General features: G+C 45.2%; 1 protein-coding gene across 1 annotated transcript in view; it reads right to left on the bottom strand.

Annotated features, from left to right (window-relative positions):
* Window positions 1-7,365: 7,365 nt before the first annotated feature.
* The window catches only part of GNA13 (G protein subunit alpha 13), a 29,298-nt gene continuing 13,225 nt past the window's right edge, over window positions 7,366-23,438 (bottom strand). Inside the window, exons 3-4 of the mRNA XM_032706765.1 lie at window positions 16,523-16,573; window positions 7,366-12,119 (exon numbers count right to left, since the gene is read on the bottom strand). Coding sequence (XP_032562656.1) covers window positions 11,547-12,119; window positions 16,523-16,573 — 624 coding nt within the window. The 3' untranslated portion in view covers window positions 7,366-11,546. The remainder of the gene's footprint in view (window positions 12,120-16,522; window positions 16,574-23,438) is intronic.

The following is a 23,438-nucleotide window of genomic DNA, read 5'->3' as shown; positions in this document are numbered from 1 at the left end:
TGTGTCCCCCCCGATCCCGCAGCACCGCCCCGGCTGCGCGGCCCGCGCGCGTCCCCTGCCGGCCCCGAGCGGAACTGCACCGGGACAGCCCGGCTCGGGATGGGATACAGGGATGGGATACAGGGATGGGATACAGGGGATGGGATACAGGGGATGGGATACAGGGAATGGGGTATAGGGAATGGGATACAGGGAATGGGATACAGGGAATGGGATACAGGGAATGGGATACAGGGGATGGGATACAGGGGATGGGAGACAGGGGATGGGATATAGGGGATGGGATATAGGGAATGGGATATAGGGAATGGGATATAGGGGTGGGATACAGGGGATGGGATATAGGGGATGGGATATAGGGAATGGGATATAGGGGATGGGATACAGAGGATGGGATACAGGGGATGGGATATAGGGAATGGGATATAGGGGATGGGATACAGGGAATGGGATACAGGGGATGGGATATAGGGGATGGGATATAGGGGATGGGATACAGGGAATGGGATACAGGGGATGGGATACAGGGGATGGGATATAGGGGATGAGATATAGGGGATGGGATACAGGGAATGGGATACAGGGGATGGGATACAGGGGATGGGATACAGGGAATGGGATACAGGGGATGGGATACAGGGGATGGGATACAGGGAATGGGATATAGGGGATGGGGATATAGGGGATGGGGATATAGGGATGAGGATACACGGGATGAGGATACAGAGGATGGGGATATAGGGGATGGGAATAAAGAGGATAGGAATATACAGGATGGGGATACACGGGATGGGGATACATGAGAAAGGGATATATGGGATGGGAACAGGTGGGACAGAAACATGGAATAAGGATACATGGGATGGGGATATATGGAATGGGGATACATGGGATGGGGACAGGCAGGATAGGGATATACCGGATGGGGACACATGGGATAGGGGCAGGTGGGACAGAGACAGGTGGGACAAGGACACACAGGATGGGGACATGAGGGATGGGGACATATGGGATAAGGATATTGGGTTGGGGACATACAAGGGATGAGGACACACGGGATAGGGACAGGCAGGATGGAGACATGGGCTGGAGACGTGCAATGGGGATAGGCAGGATGGAGACAGGCAGGATGGGGACACACGGGACAGAGAGATGCTGGACGGGGACATACAGGTTAGGGACATGCAGGACAGGGACACACAGGATGGGGACAAGCTTTTCCAAACAAGAGAGAGGCTTGTTGGAAGATAGAGGAAGAGTTCAGCCCATGATTCAAATATCCACATATTAATGTTCTATTTTCCCCCCTGATAATTCCATTATTCTCTTGAGCGTTTCAAAGTGACATAAATCAGGGAAAAGAGGAATCCTGAAAGTCCTGGGAAGCTGAGAGACTCGATTTCACAGCTCCCCTCAGGGTAGAATGATTTGTGCTGAAGCAGGGTGGTATCTGCTGGACCTGAAGCTGCTGAGTGAGCAAGGCTGTTATATTTAGTGCTCAGATGTTCCTGGAATCAGTGCTGGGCTCAGATCATGGCACAGGACCATGAACATGGATCATGGTTCTCCCTCTACCTCGTAGCTCCTCCACAATGTTTGATCTGAAGCTTCAAACTGTCCCGGGCCTGAAACAGAACTGGGTGCAGAGAATAATCTTGCCATGTAAGTCAAGCAAAGATCTGCTGATTCCCTTACTAATAGATTCAACCCTGAGGTATTTTTCCTGAACACTGCATTAGGAGCCCTTCCCAAGCAGTCTGGGACATAAGGATGGGGTGACATTTGTGTTCCACAAACAGAAATCCACAAGATGGAGGGAAAAAATCAGCCTGTGCTAAAGAAACGTGTGAGCCAAAGAGCTCCAGCTATGGAAATGGGAAATTACATCTAGTTTTCAGTTCGGTTTTAGATGTTTTAGTTGTTCTTTTGCTTTTAAGGATAAAATACGTGGGGTTGTGTCCCACATGATTGCCAAGATCTGGAGCTGTTTATCTACAATGGCCTGGGACTGTTACAAAAGTGAACAGGGAGATGGGATGGATGAAACCCTGCCACAAAAGAGTCCTAGGGGGCCTTGTAAATCACCCTCAGAAAGAAGATAATCCAGACCTTTCTTCCAGGGATCTCCAGTGCTCTGCTCTATCTCACTCACACCTGCCTTTCCTTATCAGGGAACTGGAGCACAAAGGTGTGGGGCCGAGGTGGTTTCGCCTCACTGGAGTATCTGCAGGTGCTGGGCTGATCACTTCTGGGGAGTGACTCATCCCACCTACCTGGGACACCACTTCAAGCTGAGGATTGCTCTCTGGAGGTGCTTTTTTCTCCCTCTCAGAGACCCTTGAAGTTGCTGGTTCCCAGGAACATTCCCTACATCTGGGCAGTGACTCATCCAAGGGACAGCACCTGCTCAGGGAATCACCAGCTCCACCTCCTAGGAGAGCCAGGGCAGGAAGAGAAGGTGCCAGACTGTGTTTTCCTCCTCTGTTCTCCTTTCTTTGGCATCATCACAGGCATTTGTCTTGCTGCAAGCAAATGATAAGGGGTAGAGAGACGTGGAGTGGAAAGCCTGGCTCCAGCAGAATGGCTGGCTGGCTGCCAGATCCTTTCATGTTCCACTCCTGCTCCTGTGGAGAGGGGAAAACAACACTTTACCTTGCTGGCCTTTTAGAGAGGAGCTGCTTCTGGCAATTAATTTGAATATTAAATGTCTGAATACCCTCCAGGTATCAAACCTACCGGTTCAGGCAAATGGAGTTGCCTTTCTAAAGGGAGAAATCATGGAATGGCCTGGGTTGGAAGGGACCTAAAAGATCACCTCATTCCACCCCCTGCCATGGGCAGGGACACCTTCTATTGTCCTGGGTTGCTCCAAGCCCTGTCCAACCTGGCCTTGGACACTTCCAGGGATGAGGCAGCCACAGTTCCTCTGGGCAACCTGTGCCAGGGCCTCCCCACCCTCCCAGGGAAGAATTTCTTCCTAATATCCCATCTAATCTTGCTCTCTGTCTGTTTGGAGCCATTCCCCCTTGTCCTGTCACTCCAGGCCCTTGGAAACAGTCTCTCCATCTTTCTTTTGGGCCACAGTTAGGTCCTTGCAGTGGTGTCACTCAGCTGAGCAAGGGAACAGCCACGGACTTGCTGCTGACGTTTGCATGTGTAAAAATGTTCCTTTTCCCCAGAGGCATCCCCAGATAACAGCAGAGATGACTCTGCACTGCTTTACTGCAGTGCAATGAAAGCCACCATTTCACTGGAAACGAGAGGAGGATTTAGAATTTGCCACAAAAAAAGTGGCAAACAAAAAAGTGTTCAGTAATATTTCACCTTGCGTATCAGAGGTGAGAGAAGGAGCAGCAGAAAGATTTCCTGCTGTGGGCAGAGATGCAATGCCATCAGCAGGGAGGGACATTGGGAACAGAGAGGGAAGGAGAGCTGGAGTGGCTTCAGCTGCAGAGTCATGTCAGGCTGGTGTCCCTTTCCCAGGCAGCTTGTGGAGCACAGCAGAGGATAAAATGAGAAACATCCCCTTTTCCCCTCAAGTTTTGTAAGTGGGGATGGGAGGGGGGGAAGCAGAGTCATCTGCAGGAATAAAAGAGGAAGTTTTCCCCTTAATTGTAGACAATTTTCAGCAAATGCCAGACGTGATGTAAGAAGGCTGATGCTGCTGAAGCCTTGCTCAACTTGCCCGCCTGCAAATCCTGATGTTAGTAACTCTGGGAAAATGCTGATTTCACTGAAGTTCTTTTGTTAGCTTCCCTCTTCTTCAGGGAAAATGAAAGCTACAGCAGGAAAGGGTCATCAATTCACAGCTACTATTGGATCAACATAAGAGAATCCAGCTCAGACAGAAAAAGTGCAAAATACTGTGCCTAGGCAACCCCAGAAGGACCTGTATTGTTTATAGATACTGCCTTTTCTTCCAACAAAAGCTGAAAACAACAAACAAGTCCCAGGCACAGACTGGGGGTGCACAGAGGGCTCAGAGTTGAACCTGATGTGGGTGCTGGTGATCCCACCTCCTGTGGCACTGCCAGAACAGCCCAATGCAGGGAGTGCTGGAGGTGAGTTGCTCACTGGAGGTGAGCTATTCACTGCTGGTGTCGTCCCACAAACATCATTTGCATGGTATGTGGTCGACTTGGAAACAGTCACTCATTCCCTAACCAGCACAAAGGCTGTCTGGGAGAGTGGGAATGTTAAAATAGATGTCCTCCTTCTCTTTTTCCACTACTGCTTCCCCTTTGGATCTGATGAAGGGGTGGCTTTCTTCTACATCAGAGAAGTTGACTGTCTTCCAGGCTGCAGACGGCTCAGAGAGGACAGGACAGCACCTGCAGCCTGGCTGAGAGCCACCCAAGGTTGGCCTGGTGCTGCACTGGAGAGAGAATCACAGAACCCCAGAATATGCTGGGTTGGAAGGGACCCATCAGGATCCTCAAATCCAACCCTTAGCCCTGCCCAGGACCATCCCCAAGAGTCACACCCTGTGCCCCAGAGGAACATCCAAACCCTCCTGCAGCTCTGGCAGCCTTGGGGCTGTGCCCACTGCCCCGGGGAGCCTGGGCAGTGCCCAACCAGCCTCTGGGGGAAGAACCTTTTTCTAATATCCAACCTAAACCTGCCCCTGACACAACTTCAGGCCATTCCCTTGAGTATCAGGCAGGGATTTGGGCTCTGCCTGTCCATGGGGAGAATCCTGGGCAGGGAGTCAGCATCTTTTATACGGGCAAGATCCACTATATTGAATTGGAATAGGGAGTGGGAAAAACTCACTTTGGATACCGCTGGATGCATGGGGTCTTGTGCTTCCTCCTGCTCTGCAAGCACTAAATTAATAAAAACCAGTCTGCACTGATCAGCATCATCTTACTGGGTCACCATGTTTCCAACCACCCAGGCAGAGAAATGGGATTTATTCACTCACTGGATCTGCTGACAAACACGTTCCTGCCTTACCCTGCAGCGCCTCGGAGCCCTCACTGCCCCAGGAACAGCAAACACGACCTACTGCTCACAGCCAGCGCCTGGGAGGACTCAGCCTTTAAATATTAACCTCCACATGGAGTTGGAAGCACTGCAGCAGAGCTCTGCTGGCAGCAGCCTGCCCCCAAATCCAGGTTTGTCAGATCCAGTGCTCAGCAATTAATCAAAGCCTTGGCTCCCTGCGTGGAGGTGAGCAGGGGCAGGGACTGCGTCTCCCCCTCCCTGCACATCTCACTTGGGATGTTTTGATTCCTTATCCTCAGTTCATCTGCAGCCTGTTCACTGAACTGGGCTAAGGACTGGCTCTGTGTTTCACACCCAGGGATCGCTTGGAAGTTGCAGGAGCTTCTCTCAGGAGTGACAGTGAGGAAGAATCCCAGGGCCCAGAAAGCTGCTGCTGGTGGAAGCTGCACTCCAGCAGGAACCCATGTCTTGCCCCTCACGTGCATAAAAACACAAGGGAAGAAAGCAGAGGAAGGAAAACCAGTAGCATCTGAAGTTAGGCACAAATAAAACACTATTGCAAACCTTGTAGGACTTGGAATATCTGGATCCTTATTAGCTCCCATTTCATGCACAGCGAAAACATCTCGGCTTCTGTGGAAAACACAACCAGTCAGTGGATTAGGTACCAGAAGAACCTCAATGCCATCACCTTTTTTGTTTCAGAGGGAAAACCCAGCAGGGTCTGGGCCAGTGCAGATTCCTGTCCCATTTCCAGCTGGATTCCCCTGGGGCTGTGCTTGCCTGGCAGCTGCTCCTCAGCACTTCACCCTCAGCTGCTGCACAGCTCAGTGGTAGCTCCTCTCACAACAGGACCAGGGGACCAGGGTCAGCTCCAGAACCAGCTCCTGCTGCTGACAGGGCAGCCAGGGACACTTTGGGCCCAACCCCACTCCAGTTTTGCTCCCTCCTATCAGTTGTTGTGTAATCACCGAGTTACTTTAACAGGAAGGAAGAGGCTTGAACACCCAACCTATGTTCAGTATGTGCAGTGAGGTGTTTTGGTAAATCAAAGGAGTTATGAACGTGAAGAAACTCCACTTACTCACACAAATCCTGGAACACATTCCTTCCCATTTCAGCTCTTCCCACCACTTCAGCCCCTGGTACATCAGTGTGTTGAGGTTACTGAAGCCTGTGAGGGCTCCAGCGCTGGATGGTCCAACACCACTAACCCATTCCTAAGGAGAGCTTTCATAGGATCATCACAGAATCATGGAATGGCCTGGGTTGGAAGGGACCCTAAAGCTCATCCAGTTCCAACCCCCTGCTACAGGCAGGGACATCTCCCACTAAACCAGGTTGCTCAGAGCTTTAGTCAACAAGAACTTAACTAGAAGACCATGAGAAAGTGATGCAATTACACCTGTAATACTGGGATTAAAAAACCAACTAACATGACCTGAGTTCTAGATGGGTTTAGTTTTACTCCTCAGGTGGCTGGTGGCAGCTCAGGAAATAGGATGCAATAAAAAAAAAGAAAAATCTGAAGAGATTGGATTTCAAAGTCAGGGCAACATCACAAACAGTGCTCAGATGATGTGACTGTTCCAGCACGAAAAACTGGTCAGGAGATGAAGCGATGATTCCTCAGAAACAGCTTCCCTAGGACAGGCAGGACCTGGAATCCAAACTGCATCATGGAGCTGGTTTAAGTTCCAGGGCACTGGCAGGGGTTTAACTCACTTCAGTCCACCGCACTCTGCATCCAGGTTCTGACCCGCCCACAGCAACATTCACACTGCTGAGAATTCCTACAGCTCCTGTATCCCCATCAGCAAGATAAATGCTAACACTGAGCACTAACTCCATAAACAAGGATGACTTGGGCCGAGTATTTCCGGGGATTTAGTGTCCACAGCGCGCCGGCCAAATCCCAGGGCTGTTGTGGAAAACGAAGCATCTCAGCCCTATAAAAACTGACACAGGAGAAATCAATGTTTTGCTGCAAAATACTGCTTCATACTGCAGCCAGTGACCCGTTTGTCCAGGAGGCAGAGGCTGGCTTAGTCAGAGGAGAGCTTAAAAAAAACCCAACAGTAAAATCAACTCTGCAATACTGAAATCCATAATTCATAGAGACTTGTCGCAGAGCACACCCGAGTGCCATCAATATTTTAAATACTGAGCACCAAACGGGCTGTCAAATGCAAGTCAGCATTTTCCTGGTGCCTCCCTGGCGGGGAGAAAGTCATCAGGCCCAGCAGAACCTGGAGGAGCCCTTTTAGCAGGGAGTTTGCTTGACTCTCTTACGTATTTTATCTGAAACACAAGATGTGGCAGGAGCAAACCAGCTGGCCTTTGCCAACCCCCCAAAAAGAGTCAGTTGGCTGCCTCCACTCATTATTAATTTGAAAAGATGATTTCATCACACCAACATGAGGCTGTATATGTTTATTCATCGTCAGTAATTTTTGTACACAAGGCAAATATTAATAGCTGAAAGGCAACACTTTTGGAGAGTATGTACAGAGCAATGTACAAGCAAGTGTAAGGTTTTAAACTGTGAATCAATTTAACCATTTTATAAAAAGGAAGTGATGCTTTTTCTTCTAAGACCTCCCTTAGAAATAATTTATTGCCAATCTTAAACTAAAGCAAGGAGAAAAAAAAAAAAATTTACAATAAAAAGTAGTCCCTGGAAAGTTTATAAAAAGTTAAACAACATATAAAATTGTAAGCCACAAACATTTATACAAAGCTAATACAAATCTTGGTTTTGTTAAAGATCTATGAGGTTGTTACAAAATATATTTTTACATAAAGGCTTCACGTAAGGTAAGCTCTCACTGCTACTGAAAGCGCAGGAAAGCGGTTTTAAATAGTCTGCAATTCAACTTATTTTCAAGTACAACGCAAAGAAATTGCAAAATGGCACTGTACTGCAATGCTGTGAAATTAAAAACTATGTTAATGGTACCATCAGAGAGACAAGACCTGTAAAGTGAAGTGGTGAACAACCGGGCACGGCACGAGACTTCGGGTGGGGCTGGGACAGGAGTGGTGGTGGGAAACGGACCTGCTGCAAGAGGAACAACCAGGGGGGTGTTCTGCTGCCCACAGACACCCTGGACACACACCAGGAATCCTGTCCCCAGCCCAGGGTCAGGAAGCTTGGAACACCCACCCAACCTGATCAACCTGCTGATGGGCAAAAATGTAAAGCTACTTAAGAGATGAGCCCAATAAACAGCCTTTGAGATCAACCTGACTTCTTTCTAAGAGCAGTTGTTCCAGAAGAAAGCTGAAGTTTCACACAAACTGATGGCTTACGCTCCCACATACAATAGATTAAAAAATGTGAAATTTTATCAAGCCCTGATGAACAGCCACAGTTTTTAGGTATCAATCATCTCACAACACCCTGCAGGAGGGAACAGTCACTGAAACACCAATTTCACCTTCAAGTACAGGGAGGTTGTACAAGGCAGTGGTTCATCTCCACAGGGTCAGTGATCTTTTGAACAGAGCTCACTCCAGCAGAGAACTAAGAAATTTAGAGAAACTTGATTTTCTGGAAAACTTGATTTTCTACCTGCTTTCCCACCTTCACCAGAAATGCATCCCAACCTTGTACCACAGACTGGTTTCCATGAGGAAGCTTCACTCTCACTAGACAACTGTCACTTGTTTGGTTCCTTGTACCAAAATTATGTCCCGCAATAAAGAAATGATGTTTAGAAACAAATCTAAAGGGAAATACAACCGTCCACGCTGTGCTCCATTCAGAGAGCTGATGAAGAGTGAGTCTGAAGGTGGCCAAGGGATGATTTGGGGGTTTTGGTCATATTTTAACACAGGAACCATGTAAACAGGTACATCCAGGTGTGTTGTCTCACCCCCCTCTCAAGAACAGGGAGTGGGAAACCCGAGTGATCTGACTCAGTTATTTAATTAAATCAATTACTTTCTGCCTGAGATTCATATAGTGCTTATCTACCAGGGCCTACAAGTGACCCAGCACTGGGGTCCCCCCTGCTCTCTTACAGGCCCTGGGGTTCACAGGGACAGTGATCTGAGAGGATTAAAACCAAGGATTTTTGGGGTGGTTCAGAGGAGAAGCTGTTGAATTTGATCCCCGCTTTGGCCAAGGTCAGAAGTGCCCAGTGCCTTGGTGATCCTGGCTGCATCCTTAGACTGACATCAGTTTGAAAGATCTTCAGTAAATTAACAGGTCCCTTGACATAAAATCCATCATTATTATACATAAATTTGTTTAAATAAATCCCTGGTAACCGTCCTATCATCCACTACCAGTTTTTAGTCTTTTCTGCAATCATCTGGTCTGACATCCTCCAAAGCACATACTGCAGACCTCTCCAAATTAACTGTTTTATTCAGAGATAAGTCTCTTTTCTGAAAAGAAACTTGTTCAGACAACTGTCAGCAAAGGAAAAAAAACCAACCCAACTCCTCATCTTGTTGACAGGGTGGGGCATGGATTTGTTCAGGTTCTGCTTTCCAACACTGGACTTGGAGGCCACCAGAGGTTTGTGTCTGCTCATGGAACACTTAAAGCCCAACCAAATCAACCATTATCCTTCTCCAAAGGATGGCCAGTCCTTGAAAGAGCCTCACTGTCTTTCCTGAGGTCTCTAGTTCATCCTCCTTCTTGAAATGCTCACATATGAACTCACCAAATCAGAAAAAAATCCATGTCCAGTATAGAAGCAAAATCTACATTAAATATCCCCATCTAAAATTCTATTCATCCTCCCGACATCAGTGCTGCATCCAGACTTCAGGATTATGTTTCGATTCTGCACTGTGACTTCTCCCAAGCTCTTTTCAAAGTTCTTTCCTCCCAAGATAGTGCCTGATGACCAGAATCACAGGCTAACCTATGGCTACTCATTGGATGACATAAAAAAATAGAGGTCTTTCAAAGCACCTAGCTAAATAAAAATACACTATTCCCCCTCTGCTGCCAGGAGAACGAGGTACAGAGATGTTAGTACAACTTCCAATCACAGTAAGTAAAGGCTAAGTTCAGGAGACAGGCAGCTTTCCTATGTCCTGGCAGGGACACCGTGTCCCACCGCTCGCCACGGGCGCGGGACGTGAATGAGAATTCACCGAGGGATTGGCCACCATCATGATCCACAGGAATTGGTTCCACGGGGCAAAGGGGCAGCTGAACTGCCCCCATGACACTACAGCCTGGGGGAAACGTGGCAGCTGCACTAATTTCTGAAACACAACAGCTCACTGCTGTTTTGCAGTGTGCTGCGGGGTACGTGAGCACTGCTTTATTTTCGTTGGGTTTTTTTATTATTATTATTATTATTATTATTTCTTTTCATCGCATGGCAACACTAACAACCACCTCACCCCCCAAAATAAAAAAAAAAATAAACAAAACTGCAATGGAACTTTGGGTAAAACAGTCACAAGCAGCACTCTGGGAGATGCTGTGTGACGTATTTGGCTCAAGTACACTTAGGATTGCTTAGACCCCACTGGAGAGTCTCAGAAAGAACCTCATCAGCTGAAGCATGTTCTGCTGGGACACTTTTTTTTTTTTTCTTTTTTTGCAGAAGAAAACATTCATCTCCACGGTGTCAGCTACACAAGGCCTCTGCTGGGAACTCATAAGGCCACTGAAAATACCAGAGGAGGACAGAAGACAAGGAGGCACTTAGGTTTGCAAGTACTTCTCCCCATCACCAGGCGCTACTGACTCTGAGGAGGCACCTTGGAAGGAGCTGGGAATTAAAACAAACCAGTGCTAAGTTAAAGCGCTTCGAGAACAGGATACCTACGTGGAACATCTGCTTAGTGAAGACATGAAACACAAGCTGAGCTTGCTCCCCCTTCCCACATCAGAATGTCCAGAGGACCAGACCAGAGTGCTCTGTGCTTTGCCGTGGCTCCGAGACGTACGGACAACGCCGGAGTGAATCCGTGTACTGTGCCAACCACTAATCCCTCGTCCCTGGACTCAGCACTTCCTGCCAGACACGCCTGAAGCTCCCAATTATAAGCATTTTTAAAGCATCTCCTATTCAAACCCAAGGCTAAGGTTTACACTTGAACAGGAAGCACGTTACTCCCAGGGATCCGCGCTTCAAACAGGTGATTCCAGCAAGGGATTGATGGGATTTCTAACCAAAAGTAGACCTGAGAAATCATAAGTCAGCTATGGTATCACAGTCTTTGTACTGAAGTTAGATGTGAAAAGTTTCTCCCCCCCACCCCTAAATTACTGCCACAGTCTAATAATTGCAACAATTTCACGGAAGTCTGGACCTGGAATTCTGAATTTTCTAGGATGAAATACATGTTTGTAAAAGGTCAAATTTACCACTTTACAGGTAACTTAGACATAGATCTGCTATAAAATTACAACTTGAGTCATCTTGAAGCTACACTGGAAGAGATTTAAGCCTGAATTTCTGCAGAAATTGGCAATAATGTGTTCAGCAGCAGCTTTTAGCCACATATCAAGAAGTCTGACAGGATCTGGATTTCTCTACTCCTGCTGTAAACTTCTAGTTAAAAAAAAAAAAAAACAAAAACAACACACGAGAGTTACTGAAACAAGAATGTCTTTCTGCACATCACTGTAACATGAGCTGCTTGAGGTTGTCGTGCAGGATGGTATCCTTGACATCACGGAACACTAGCCGGATGTTCTCTGTGTTAATAGCAGTGGTGAAGTGGTGGTACAGGGGCTTCTGCTGCTGGTCCCGGCGTTTCGTGCGAAAACAATCCACCAGGAATTTCTGGACATCTGTTAAGCAGTGGGGATCCCCTTCGAACTCTGGGAAATAGTCTTTGATGCTCACTTTCTGTACTTTTTCCTCAAGCAAGTCCGTCTTGTTTAGGAAGAGGATGATTGAGACGTTGCTGAAAACCCGGTTATTGACTATTGTTTCAAAAATGTTCAGGGACTCGGTGAGGCGGTTTGTTTGCCGGTCCTCCATGAGCACCTGGTCGAATTCACTGGAGGAGACGAGGAAGAGGATGGACGTGACGCTGTCGAAGCACTCGAACCACCGCTTCCGCTCCGACCTCTGCCCGCCCACGTCGACCATTTTGAAAGGAACATTTTTGATTTCGAAGTCGTACTCGTGGATCCCTTTGGTGGGTCTTCGTGCCAGCAGGATGTCTTGCTGTGAGGGAAGGTAATCCTAAAAAAAAAAAAAGTAAAGGAGAGTTTGCAGATTAGGTTACAGTCACGGGCATGGCGGAGCTGCAATGGAGAGAGCAGGTGGCAGAGGAACAACACGAGGTTTTCAATAATCAGACCTGTATTTACATGCTAACACTGGAGCTTTTGGGAAAGATCTGGAGTCCAGAACAGGAAACACGTTAATATTAAATCAAAATATGTACCCCAGAGAAATGAAGCTCTTCATGACAAAGATCCATGAATAACCTGGGAGGTGAACCAGCAATTCCTCATGCCCGTTTCCCTTGTTCTGGATTACTCTGTGCTTTATTCATCCTCTCCTCACAAAGCTGGGGAACACGCTGGCTGCCAACACTGCAATGCAGCAAATGGGTTCTAAAACAGGTTTCCCAAATCAATAACCAGGGTATATCCTGTTCCAACTGTGGGCTCTCCGTTCCTCCCAGGCTCTCCTGCATATTGCACGACTGCTTCCAGTGCAAAAGAGCTGCTCACTAAGTGATTTTAAGGCAATCAATTATGCCTGAAAAGCAAAACTTAAGTAGCTTATTCTGTTTGTGCCATGGATCTTTTGCATCCAGCTGTCTCGGTCCAAAAAGTCACTCTATTAGCTGTGTGCCACACCAGTGAGTTCATACTGCCTGGTTTTGTCCAAAATTTACTGTGCCATGAGCAGAACAGAAGAACCAGGCAGCTGGGGACAGCAGCCTCTTGCCAGAGCACAGTCTGGAGGGCACACAGCTGCACCCTGAACTTCTCCAGCCCACCTTTCCCCAGAATTCAAGAGGCAGGAGAAGTGCTTTTTTACTATTTTTTGACTGTTATATGAACATCATCAATGGATGCAGATGCTACAGGATGAGGAACTCTTATTAGTCAGCTTTTGACAGCATGAAATTCAAGACTTGGACTGGGGATTTCTTCATTCCTAGAATTACACTTTTGCATCTGCTCCAAGTCCTTCTCCTATCTGCAAGGAGCATCTCTCCCAGACAGCTGGCTGTGCTGGAGCTTAAAGCCTTGTTGTTCACTTGTTATGGAAACTGTTCCTCACATTTTTCCAGCATTTCTCACAACTTCAGAGAGCGCTGTTTAGGTTTTGGAATTTCAGTCTCCTCTTAGTGAATGATCTATGATATTCCTTTGACAGTGCCAGTTCCCAGACTTGGAGCTTTTATAAAGATGTGTGAGACCATGGTCCAGAAAGTCTGATTCAAGCAGTCGGCTGGGCGGGGGAACAAACACAACTCCAGGGCCATTTCAATACTTGTATCCCAAGTTTAAGGCAGCTGAGCAAGTTCAAGCCACAAAAATAAAATCTAAAAATCATGGAGTGCAACATTACAAAAATTCAAAGATCACTTTGCTTTACCACGTAGGCTCCAAAGTGAAACCAGCGAGAGATGGCTTTGTCTGAGCTCCAGGTTCTTTATCCGAGCTGCCCGTGACTAAGGAGCTGATTTTTATCGTGGTACAAATTACAAAGCAGCTCTGAGGCACAGGATCCCCACCCTGGGCCTTTGCTGCAGCACTGCTACACATCAAACCCCACACCACCTAAACCTGCAGGAGAGCTCAACAGCTAAAGGAGGATCGAGTTCTCTCCAAACTGAGCAGCAGACGTGCTGCCACTCCCTTGTCTGGGTAAATGAAGCAACTTTAAAGGGTGGTAAGACTTTTCTTTTTATTAAAAGAATTTGGGTCTTTCCTACCAAAATTGTAGAGGGGAAAACAATCAGATGAATAGAGCAGCAACTGTATCAAATGTCACTGGGCACATGTGAAGGGATTTTGAGCAAAGCTGACTGTCAACACGTAGGCAAGAGTGTCACAGGTTCAATTCTTATTCCAACTTTCAAATGGGGATATGAATTCTTTTGTTGCTCAGGAAGTTAGTCTCAAGTTCTCAGAACAAAAACAGAAAGTCTTAGGAAAGCTCAGGAGTGACTGAAATTATTAAATCATGTAAATAAATAAAAGCAATTAATATAATAGGCAAAGCCATATGTACCTTCAATACTGAAACAAGAGCACAAAGCAAACTCTCCTGGGAGTTGACCTGTAATGTTTATTCAGTAAAGCTTTCAAGAACAAGGAGCTTATCCCTGGAATTCCTGACAAATTCCCTCTCAAGTACTATTACTCATTGAAAACTCCTACCACACTTGTAACCACAAAGAGAATCCTTTCGAGTGCTTTCAAGTTCCACACGCACACAAGACACACCACGGTCTTAAAGGTCCCTTCCAACCCAAACCATCCCCTGACTCTCTGTTTTATCCTGGATATTGGCTACTCTGATGCAACAGGCAGCAAAGGAGTGCTCTGCAAGACAAGTGTGGGTATCCAGCCATCATCTGGCTACAGGGAACCAAACAGAACAACTCCTAAGAAACCTCCCAGTATTTTAGTTATCTTTTTGAAGGATGGTTATGTTTTTTCCCTCTCCAGATCCTTGGGATACTGGCAGTTTGCCACTTGCTGGCCCTTTTCTCAGTGTTGATCCCATTCTCCACATCTGAAGGCTGCAGCATTAAGTGAATATTTTCCTTGGATGGCAGTGAGTATTATTTTCCAAGTTCTTTCAATGTTTTGCCATTGTCAATCAGTGTTTTTCCTGCAAGCATCCCCATACAGACACTGATTTGGAACATGTGCCTCCTTCCTGAATTATCTCCTTCCCCAAAGCCACTGCAGTCTGTTTCTTCTAAAGGAGTCCTTTTGGGTATCACATCACAGTTTGCCTAGTTAAAATTACAATTTAAGGCATGACTAAGATCCAATCACAACATGGAAGGCAACATCTCTCTGTGAGATATTTTGAATACATATAGTCTGCACTGGCAGCTGAAACAACAACAAACAGTTGCATGGAATCCAAGTGATCCCACACACGTATGCCTGTCAGATACTCTTTTTTTTTTTTTTGCTGATTGATTAAATCTGAACATTAAGTTCTTTTCCCTCAGTGCTGTTATCAGCTCCTTTTTGGCAACAGGCACACGAATGGCAGATCTGTGTGTTTATAAGCAATGTAGTTGCAGGTCAGCCCAGTTGCATCAGATAAGAACAGTAAAATACTTACATTAATACAGCTTGGGGAAATATTCATTAGATAAATCTTGCATGTAGATAAGAATAAACCAGAAGAACCTATCAAATCTTTTACTCAGGAACAAAACTTAGTGCTTTTTTCCTCAAAGACTTAACATTTTCTACAACAGAAGATCCTGATGAGTCCCTCTGATTCTCAACACCATTTGGTCTGACTTGAAGCTGGAAAAGCTGTAATTCAGAGTTCAGCACTCCCACAGCAACTATAGTAAGTGTGTGTATATAAAAACATTAAAAAACCCTCAACTAGTGACTAAGTTTTACACTTTAATCAAAGAATGGACCAAAGTTTCTAAATAAAGAACTTTGAAATGAAGCTGCAAAACTCTTCACCCAACTGTGCTGGGGAAGAAAACCAAACCATTCAAAACTCAAGTGGCACTGGATTCAAAGACCACCAGAAATCCACCACTGGCAGAGAGTTTAGCAGTTCATTAAAGCAAGTGCAGGTGTTCTCCTGAGTGCAGGTCTTATAACTCCAGACCAAATCCTGATTCAGAGAGCAAGTGCTGGAGTTCCCAAGCCAGAGGTCTGGGAAGCGCCTGCGTTCCGCACCGGTGCTCCGGTCAGAACAGTGACAGTTCAAAGCAGAGAAACAGCCTGGATTAAAATCAAATTTTTATCTGTTAAAGGCAAAAAGAAAAATGAAATTAAGCATGATGTAACAGGGCTCAATTGAAGTGGTTTGGATTCCTTCAGTTGTTAGCCATCAGCTGGAAATGACCATGGAGAAACTGCCTCCCCACGGAGTTCAAGCACCATCCCATTTTAAAGGCAGTTTTTCCACATGCCATTCCTGCAATACACAACCCAGAGTATCAGCAAACAACTTCACTATTCAAGCAATAACTAACAGTTCTATAAAAAAAGTATTCTACAGAAATTTCAGCTTTTTCCTCAGAGAACAGATTTTATTCTTTAGTGAATGGATACTACTGACCTGTGATTTAACTCAAGTGTTCCTAAATGGATATGTAAACCCAAACCCAGTCATTTTTGGGTATCATTTAGTGTTGAGGGGCTACTTTAACAGTCTTCTGACTGGACAATCATTTGTAACTTGTTTTTTTGACAGAACTTTTATTTCCAGAAAGTCTCCTGGCCCTTGCACTGCCTTGTGGTTTTGACATGTCAGTGATGAACTGCTGAGATAATGCAACAGTCAAAGTTAACTAAAGATAAAGTTATTAGAGTAGACACTGATTACATTTCATCTACTTAAAACCCAGAGATCACAAAGACAACTTAAAACTCAAGACTGGAAAGAAAAATAAAAAAAGAACTTACTTGTTCTCCAAGTTTATCCAAGTTGTCCAAGAAATACTTTACAGATTCCCCCTAAAAACAAATCAAACAGTTATTTAAATAAGCAACGTATTTGATCCCAATAGTTTACATTCTGAAGTCCAGATAATTTACCAAAATCTACATTTAAGTGTTGCAAGCTTTAATCACTGTCATTTTTAAAAGCAGCTAAACTAAGAACACAACTGATGATTTATTCTTAGGCCAGTTAATATTTAAGCTTAAAAGCATAAGAAGGCACATTTATAATAGTCACATTCTTTCCAAGTTTAGACTTGATAAATAAATCCAAGTATTATCCACAGGGAGCATCAATGAAGCAGCCACACCTTCCTTATGAAAAGAAACATTCAATCCCTCTAAGGCTTTGCAGAATGTGCACACAGAGACATTCAGGTATGGGGATTAATCACTGGAGAAAGTTAATTTATAACTGCAGTGCCACACGATCCATTCCCACAGGTACTTCCCCGGAGCACAGGGAATGACGAGCACAACAGAGGATGAGAAACCACAACACACGAAGCCTTTTACTCAGGTTTCCCAGCAGACACCAAGCTGGACCAGAATTCCTTCCTCTGGGAGGAACGAGCAGAGCTCCAGGGTGCTGTACTGCATGGGATCACATCTGCTGTACAGGTATTCCAGGTTATTTTCTGGATCCAAGCCAGCACTGTCCTGGCAAACAGTAACTGCAGTTTGTAATCCCTCCACTAATGCGGAACTAAAGAGTTTTCCATGGTAAACCTGAACTACAGTCAACCCTGCAGGACTCTGTCAGGGCGCTGGGATCAGAGAGGAATTCTTACATGGATACTGCTGCACCTGAATTCAACTGCAGCAGGTAATGTACTGAGGGAATTCCCTGCAGAGGAAAGCAGCACCTCTTTAGGGTTCTCAGCATCCTCACAGAAGCACAAACTGCTTCCTTTTGAAAGCTCCTGAAGACCAGCTGTAACTTATTTACTTTACAGTAAGTGCAGAAAAGAAACCACCTGTGTTTTCTCTCTGCAGATGGAAGAGCAAGGATTCTGAGTGAGTTTGCTTGATGAGAAATTCAAGCAGCATCCGAAACCAGGGTGATACATCTAATCCAGACAAGTGAATTAGGACAGGAGTTACACCCTGATAACGACTTCCCCTCACTTCAATCTGAACTCTGAAAACTTATCTGGAATGAATATCAAACCTCACTATTAAATTGTGCCACCTAAGCATCTACCCTACCTAACTAGGGGAGGGTAAATAACAGGCCAAAAAGGGTTCTGGCAGACACATAAGCAAGGGTTTTTTGCAAGTTTTCCAGGTACTAAAATAAGTTACATAACACAAGTAGATACCACACCTTGAAGAGTGCAATTTGAACATCAACTTTTAATGAGGCAAGACTGGGGCTCTGGTTGAAACATGCCTGGTGCTCGACACACCTGCAGGGAAAGAGTCCAACACACCTCTACCACCTTCCCTTCCCTTCTGTTTGGCTCAGCTGTCCCAGTTTTCTCTGGGATGACAAACTGCAGCAATAACACTAACCACTTTAGTGGCACTCAGCAACTACTGCTTGCCATGACAGCAGTATTGTACAGCTACATCTTTTTCAGCACCCATTCTAGCCTCAATCCTGTAAGGAAAGTGTACAGGGAAGAGCATTCCTATTTCACAGAAAATAAACAACCCTGATGCACAAATCCATCAAGCTTCCCAAGCAGGAGTAACAGGATCAGAATTTGGGCCTTCCAAGTGCTAAAACCACTGTCTGTAGATGAGTATTAAGGCAAAATAAAATTTAAGGTCAGATTTAATTTCTTTTTTAGGTGCCAGTAGGAGCTGGCAACCTGCCCTTCCCCACAGGGCTACATCCAAATCAGCCAGATTCCAGACTCATTAAGTGGAGGTATTTACTCTAGAATACCTGGGCCTCAGAGGCTGTAAGTATTTGTGTGTGTGTGTAGGCAAACATGTATTTTCATCTCAGATAGCTCCTTTTTATACTACTTACAGCAATGTCTACTCCCTAAAGAACCATTAACTCCACAGCACTGGAATACATAAGTCACTACCCTGCCTTTAAGTCTCAGGGCTCACTGCTACTGCAATGGATTGAGCAGTTGGGACAGACAAGTAAACTACAGCCTGGATAGGTCAGAAAACACCCCCCAGAAGCAGGTTCCTAAAAGAGGGGATTTCCTGCAATCACAAATGCAAAATACAGGGGCCTGCAGCGACAGCAACGCTCCAGAGCCACGTGACACAGCAAAGTCACTGCCGGGAGGAACAGCGAGAAACCGGCTCTGCTTCCCGGGCTGTCACCGACCAGAGCCAACAGCAGACAAGTGTCAGGGTGGCCACGCTGAAACTCAAGAGATTGAACTCTAAAATCAACCAGTTACAAGGATAACACAGCTAATACAGCAGTGACATACCAGCTTCCTGCCTGCACATCATCAGCTCAATCACTGGGCTCTCACCTCATGAAAATCTCTTCAGACAACAAACCCAACACACCAAGTGCCATCAACATGACTCAACTCTGCATCCAAGGACAACAGCTGTTCAATCACTGGATGTTACCAATTTGCATCCAGAACCTTGAACAGCTTCAAACTCCTCTGTTCTTCCACCACACTCCAGCCACCCTTCCAGACCACACTTACAAGGTAGGGCCCTGACTATTGGGGATTTTCTGTCTGCCCTGGCCACGCTGGTAGCAGCAGGCTGAGCTCTGCTAACTACAGACACCACTGAGCAGCAAACCACCTCAGTGAACAGATCCTTATCAGAATGCACTACCACAGAACCAAAGAGTTTTGACCCATTTAAACAAGCTTCAAAAAGGCAGCATCACAAAGCAGCCAAGACTTCCAATCCCTTTCCAAAGGGTGAACCTATGTATTTTTTGCAAAAATTAAGAGAAAACACTGAAAAAACCAGAATACAACAACCAAGGAAAGTCTTAATGCCACCAATTTTTAAAAATTGGTAAGAAAATGATCCAGTCACATCCCTGTAAAACAGATCCAAAGACTCCTTGGTAGATACAGAACTACACCTCTCTCAGTAAATTCATGACAGTGAGTGTATTTAAATGGCTGTGTTCAACAGACACTTGTCACACCTAAAATTTCCCCTTAGACAAACTGTAAACTCTCTGGTTTACCCAAGATGAGTAGAAAAAAGAGTCTGGGTTTCCCCCCTCTGCCCCACTAACTCCAGTGTGGCTCACCACGTCCAGCCCTGCCACGTGGCTGCCCCTCAGTCAACCTGAGGCTGTCACGCCACAAAGGAGCCACACCAAGGACAAAATCTGTACAGAACTGAGAAACTGCAGGATCTGCCCCCAAGGAAAAACTGCAGCTCTCCATCACATTGCTGTTGTCTTCACACCCACGTTCTGTGAGCACATAGGATGGAAATTTAAAGATTAGCTAAAAATATAAAGTGATGTCCCCAGAACAGGAAGGACCTTGACCTGTTGGAGCGAGTCCAGAGGAGGCCACCAAGATGATCAGAGGGATGGAGCACCTCTGCTGTGAGGAAAGGCTGAGGGAATTAGGAATGTTCAGCCTGGAAAAGAGAAGGCTTTGGGATGACCTAATTGTAGCCATCCAGTACCTGAAGGAGCCAACATGAAAGATGGAGAGAACTATCTACAAAGAGCCTGGAGCGACAGGACAGGAGGGAATGGCTTCCTGCTGACAGAGTAGGCTTAGACTGGATATTAGGAAAAAATTCTTGCCTGTGAGGGTGGTGAGGCCCTGACAAGAAGCTGTGGCTGCCCCATCCCTGAAAGCGTTTAAGGGCGGGTTGGACAGGGCTTGGAGCAACCTGGTCTTGTGGAAAGTGTCCCTCCAAACCCTTCTGTGATTCCATGTGATAGTCTTTAACTAGTCACAGCTGAACTTCTTTTTTTAAATGCAGGTGAACCCTTTAAAGTAATTTTTACAGTTGAGCAGTTCTGAACTGCAAACCTCTGTGGCTTGGCTGAAGGTGAGCAGCGACCTGTGACACTGCAGACACCAACCATCCCACAGTACCTGACTCGTGCCCTGCCCTGCACCTAAAGCACAGCCCAAAGATGCCAATACGAGTGACAAAACCAAACACAGGCTTGAGCACATGAATACTGATGTACTGCAATAAAGCAAACTTCTTGGACACCCCCCAATACAACAGAATGAACCACCTACACATCAGCTCCAAAGACCTTCCAGTGTTACATGAGAGTGCTTTGGCTGTTTTAAACATTATTGTATCACGTTGGGATATCAGATCTTAAGCAGTCCCTCTGACTGCTTGTAGCAGATGCCCTTTTTTGTTCAGATGGAATATACACATCTCAGCTGCAGCCCTTCAGCCTCCTCCTGATTCAGAAATGCATGTAAACCACAGGAAGTTGACTGTTAAATAGCTTTATTCATAACTGTCAAGTATTCCATTTTCAGAAAGGTTTGAGTCAAACCAGCCTGTGTGCCTCCTGGAGCCTTGTGATCCTCACTGAGAGAGCCAAGGCAGTTCATCAGGAACGTGATTTACAAGAAAACACATCTAAATCATGCTCCTATCAAGGTGATGTTACCACAACAGCTTCCCTTACAACGCTGCATCTATTGTAACTACTTGCCAGTGCCTGTACAAGGAAATATCTCCAGTTTTATAACTCACTCTCTCTCCAAAGACATGGTTACAGCACAGTTGGTGATTTACCTGCTGGTAAAACCAGAGCAGGTATCTTTTATAGCTGATACACGGCACAAAGATCACTGTCTAGTCAGTGCGTCAAGTGAAGTAACCACAGAAATATTTTTTGGGGAGGGGCAAAAAAAAAAAAAAAAAAAACAAAAAAACCTACATGAAATACACACCAGATGAACACATCTCTTAAACCCAGGAAGTGGCACCAATTTATTTGGTTTCCATGAAAACAATGTCAGCAATCTAAATACGATTTGCTGAAACCTTAGCACAGCCAAATGGCTTTTTAGCTCTTCAAGGCGAACGGGGACACTGCATTTTTTCCAAGAGCAATCGTTTAAAAAAAGAAAGAGGAAAAAAAGCACCAAATAAAGATTAAGTCATCACAAGGTTTAAAGAAAGAAACACAATTTATCAAGTCATCTACGTCTGGCTGCAAGTTCAGTGGAACATACTGAACTGACAAGGCTTATTAAGTGTCTGAGATAATAAATCAGGTATTTTAAGAAAACAGGAGATATAACTTAGTAACTCTAGATCAGAGTTGTAAGAGCCACCAAACATTTTCTCTTCCTGACCTTACTTGAATTTCTTAGAAAAGAGAAACAAATATTTCCTACTTTATTTAATTAAAAAACCACATAAACACAAACAAACAAAAACAACACACGAAAAAAGCTTTTTTACAAGCCTAGTTTAGAGTAAGAACAGGCACCTACAATGTTTTTAGGCTGGTGTGTACATGTCTGAATTTGACACACAAACCAACCCATCCATAACATGGGAAAAGCAGCTTGAATGAAGATGATGGAAGAACAACCAGAGTCTGGAAATTCTGCACCTTGCAGCACTCTAGTTATGCTTCGAGCACACACTCTGTCATGGACAGGTTTTTTCTGTTAGAGGCTTAATCCAGAAAAATCCATAGCTGAGGATTTTGGCAGAGAAACTCCAACAACCTTTATGTCCTTGCCACCCCACCCCAAGCTGATTCAAAAGCAGACTGACTGCAGATCAACAGTGCTGCCTCTGAAGTTGCACCAGATGTTTTCTGAAATGTCAGTAATAAACAGAGCTAAGGAGTGGAGAAATGTTTCAGTCAAATCAATGCAGATTTCCAGTGTGAGAGATATTAGAGAGCACAGCCTCCTCCACCCAGACAGGGGATGTCTGTAACGTTACACAAAAGAGGGAGATGATCCAGATGATATATTTATGCCATGAATGCATATCCTAATTTCATTAATGAGCTCAAATCCACAATTGTCTTGACTGTTAGACCAACAGAAGTTTAACCAAGTCTCATGTCGAGACATTGGACTGGTTGGGTTTCTTCTACTGGTCTCAGACTTGGAGATAAATAAAATAATCTTGGTTCTTTCACAGCTTTCAGGTTTCTATAAATTAATTTCTTACCAGTCCCTCCTCCCAGTACTTCCTAATGAGGATTCCTCTTTCAAACCTGCTCCACTCAACAGACTAGGACAAAACTCCACAATCATACTTACACCTTGTTTACTCCAGGAACTAAATTTTAAAAATGTACTTTCCCTATTTTATAGCAGCAATCCAGCAATGTTTGGAATCTCCTATGATGAGGGGAAACAATCTGTTTCTGAATTGCCATTCTGTGCTTCAACACTTGATACAACACTCTCTCTTCAAGCAGCATATTAGCAGTGTTTTGGGAGTTTACAATAAATATATACATTAACTAATTTTTAATAAGGTGCTGAAGGTATTAGGGGAAAGTGTGGAGGTAAGCAACAGTATATTTACTTACCAAACTGCAAATCTGGGTCAAAATATTTGAGTGTGCTAACACAAAACACATTTCCTGGCGAGATGTTTCCTTTCTCTAAGTGTTAATTATGGCCAAAGTTATGTTAAAACCAGGACAAACTGGCACTCCCACCAAAGCAGAGCAGTCCCCATTTATTCCCACATGAGCATTACTGTGGCCATGAGCAGAGCAGCCAACTGCTCCATGTGAAACTAATCCCAAACTCCCCGAAAAGGAAGGGCAAACTGCTGGGAAATGGCATTGCTGCCTGTGGAAGCATGAATGGCCCAGCTCTAGAAGGGCTGGAGCACAAACAGTGTGTGTCAAGACCACACATCTCAGATCTCCCAGCTCCTTTCTCTCCAGCTCAACCACCTGAATAGTCACTTAAACCTGATCTGCCCATTTCAAAGATAAAATTCG

The sequence above is a fragment of the Chiroxiphia lanceolata genome, chromosome 19 (genome assembly GCF_009829145.1).
Source record: "Chiroxiphia lanceolata isolate bChiLan1 chromosome 19, bChiLan1.pri, whole genome shotgun sequence".
Lineage (NCBI taxonomy): Eukaryota > Metazoa > Chordata > Aves > Passeriformes > Pipridae > Chiroxiphia > Chiroxiphia lanceolata.
Note: the sequence above shows the minus strand (reverse complement) of the source record. Positions and strands in the feature narration are given on the sequence as shown.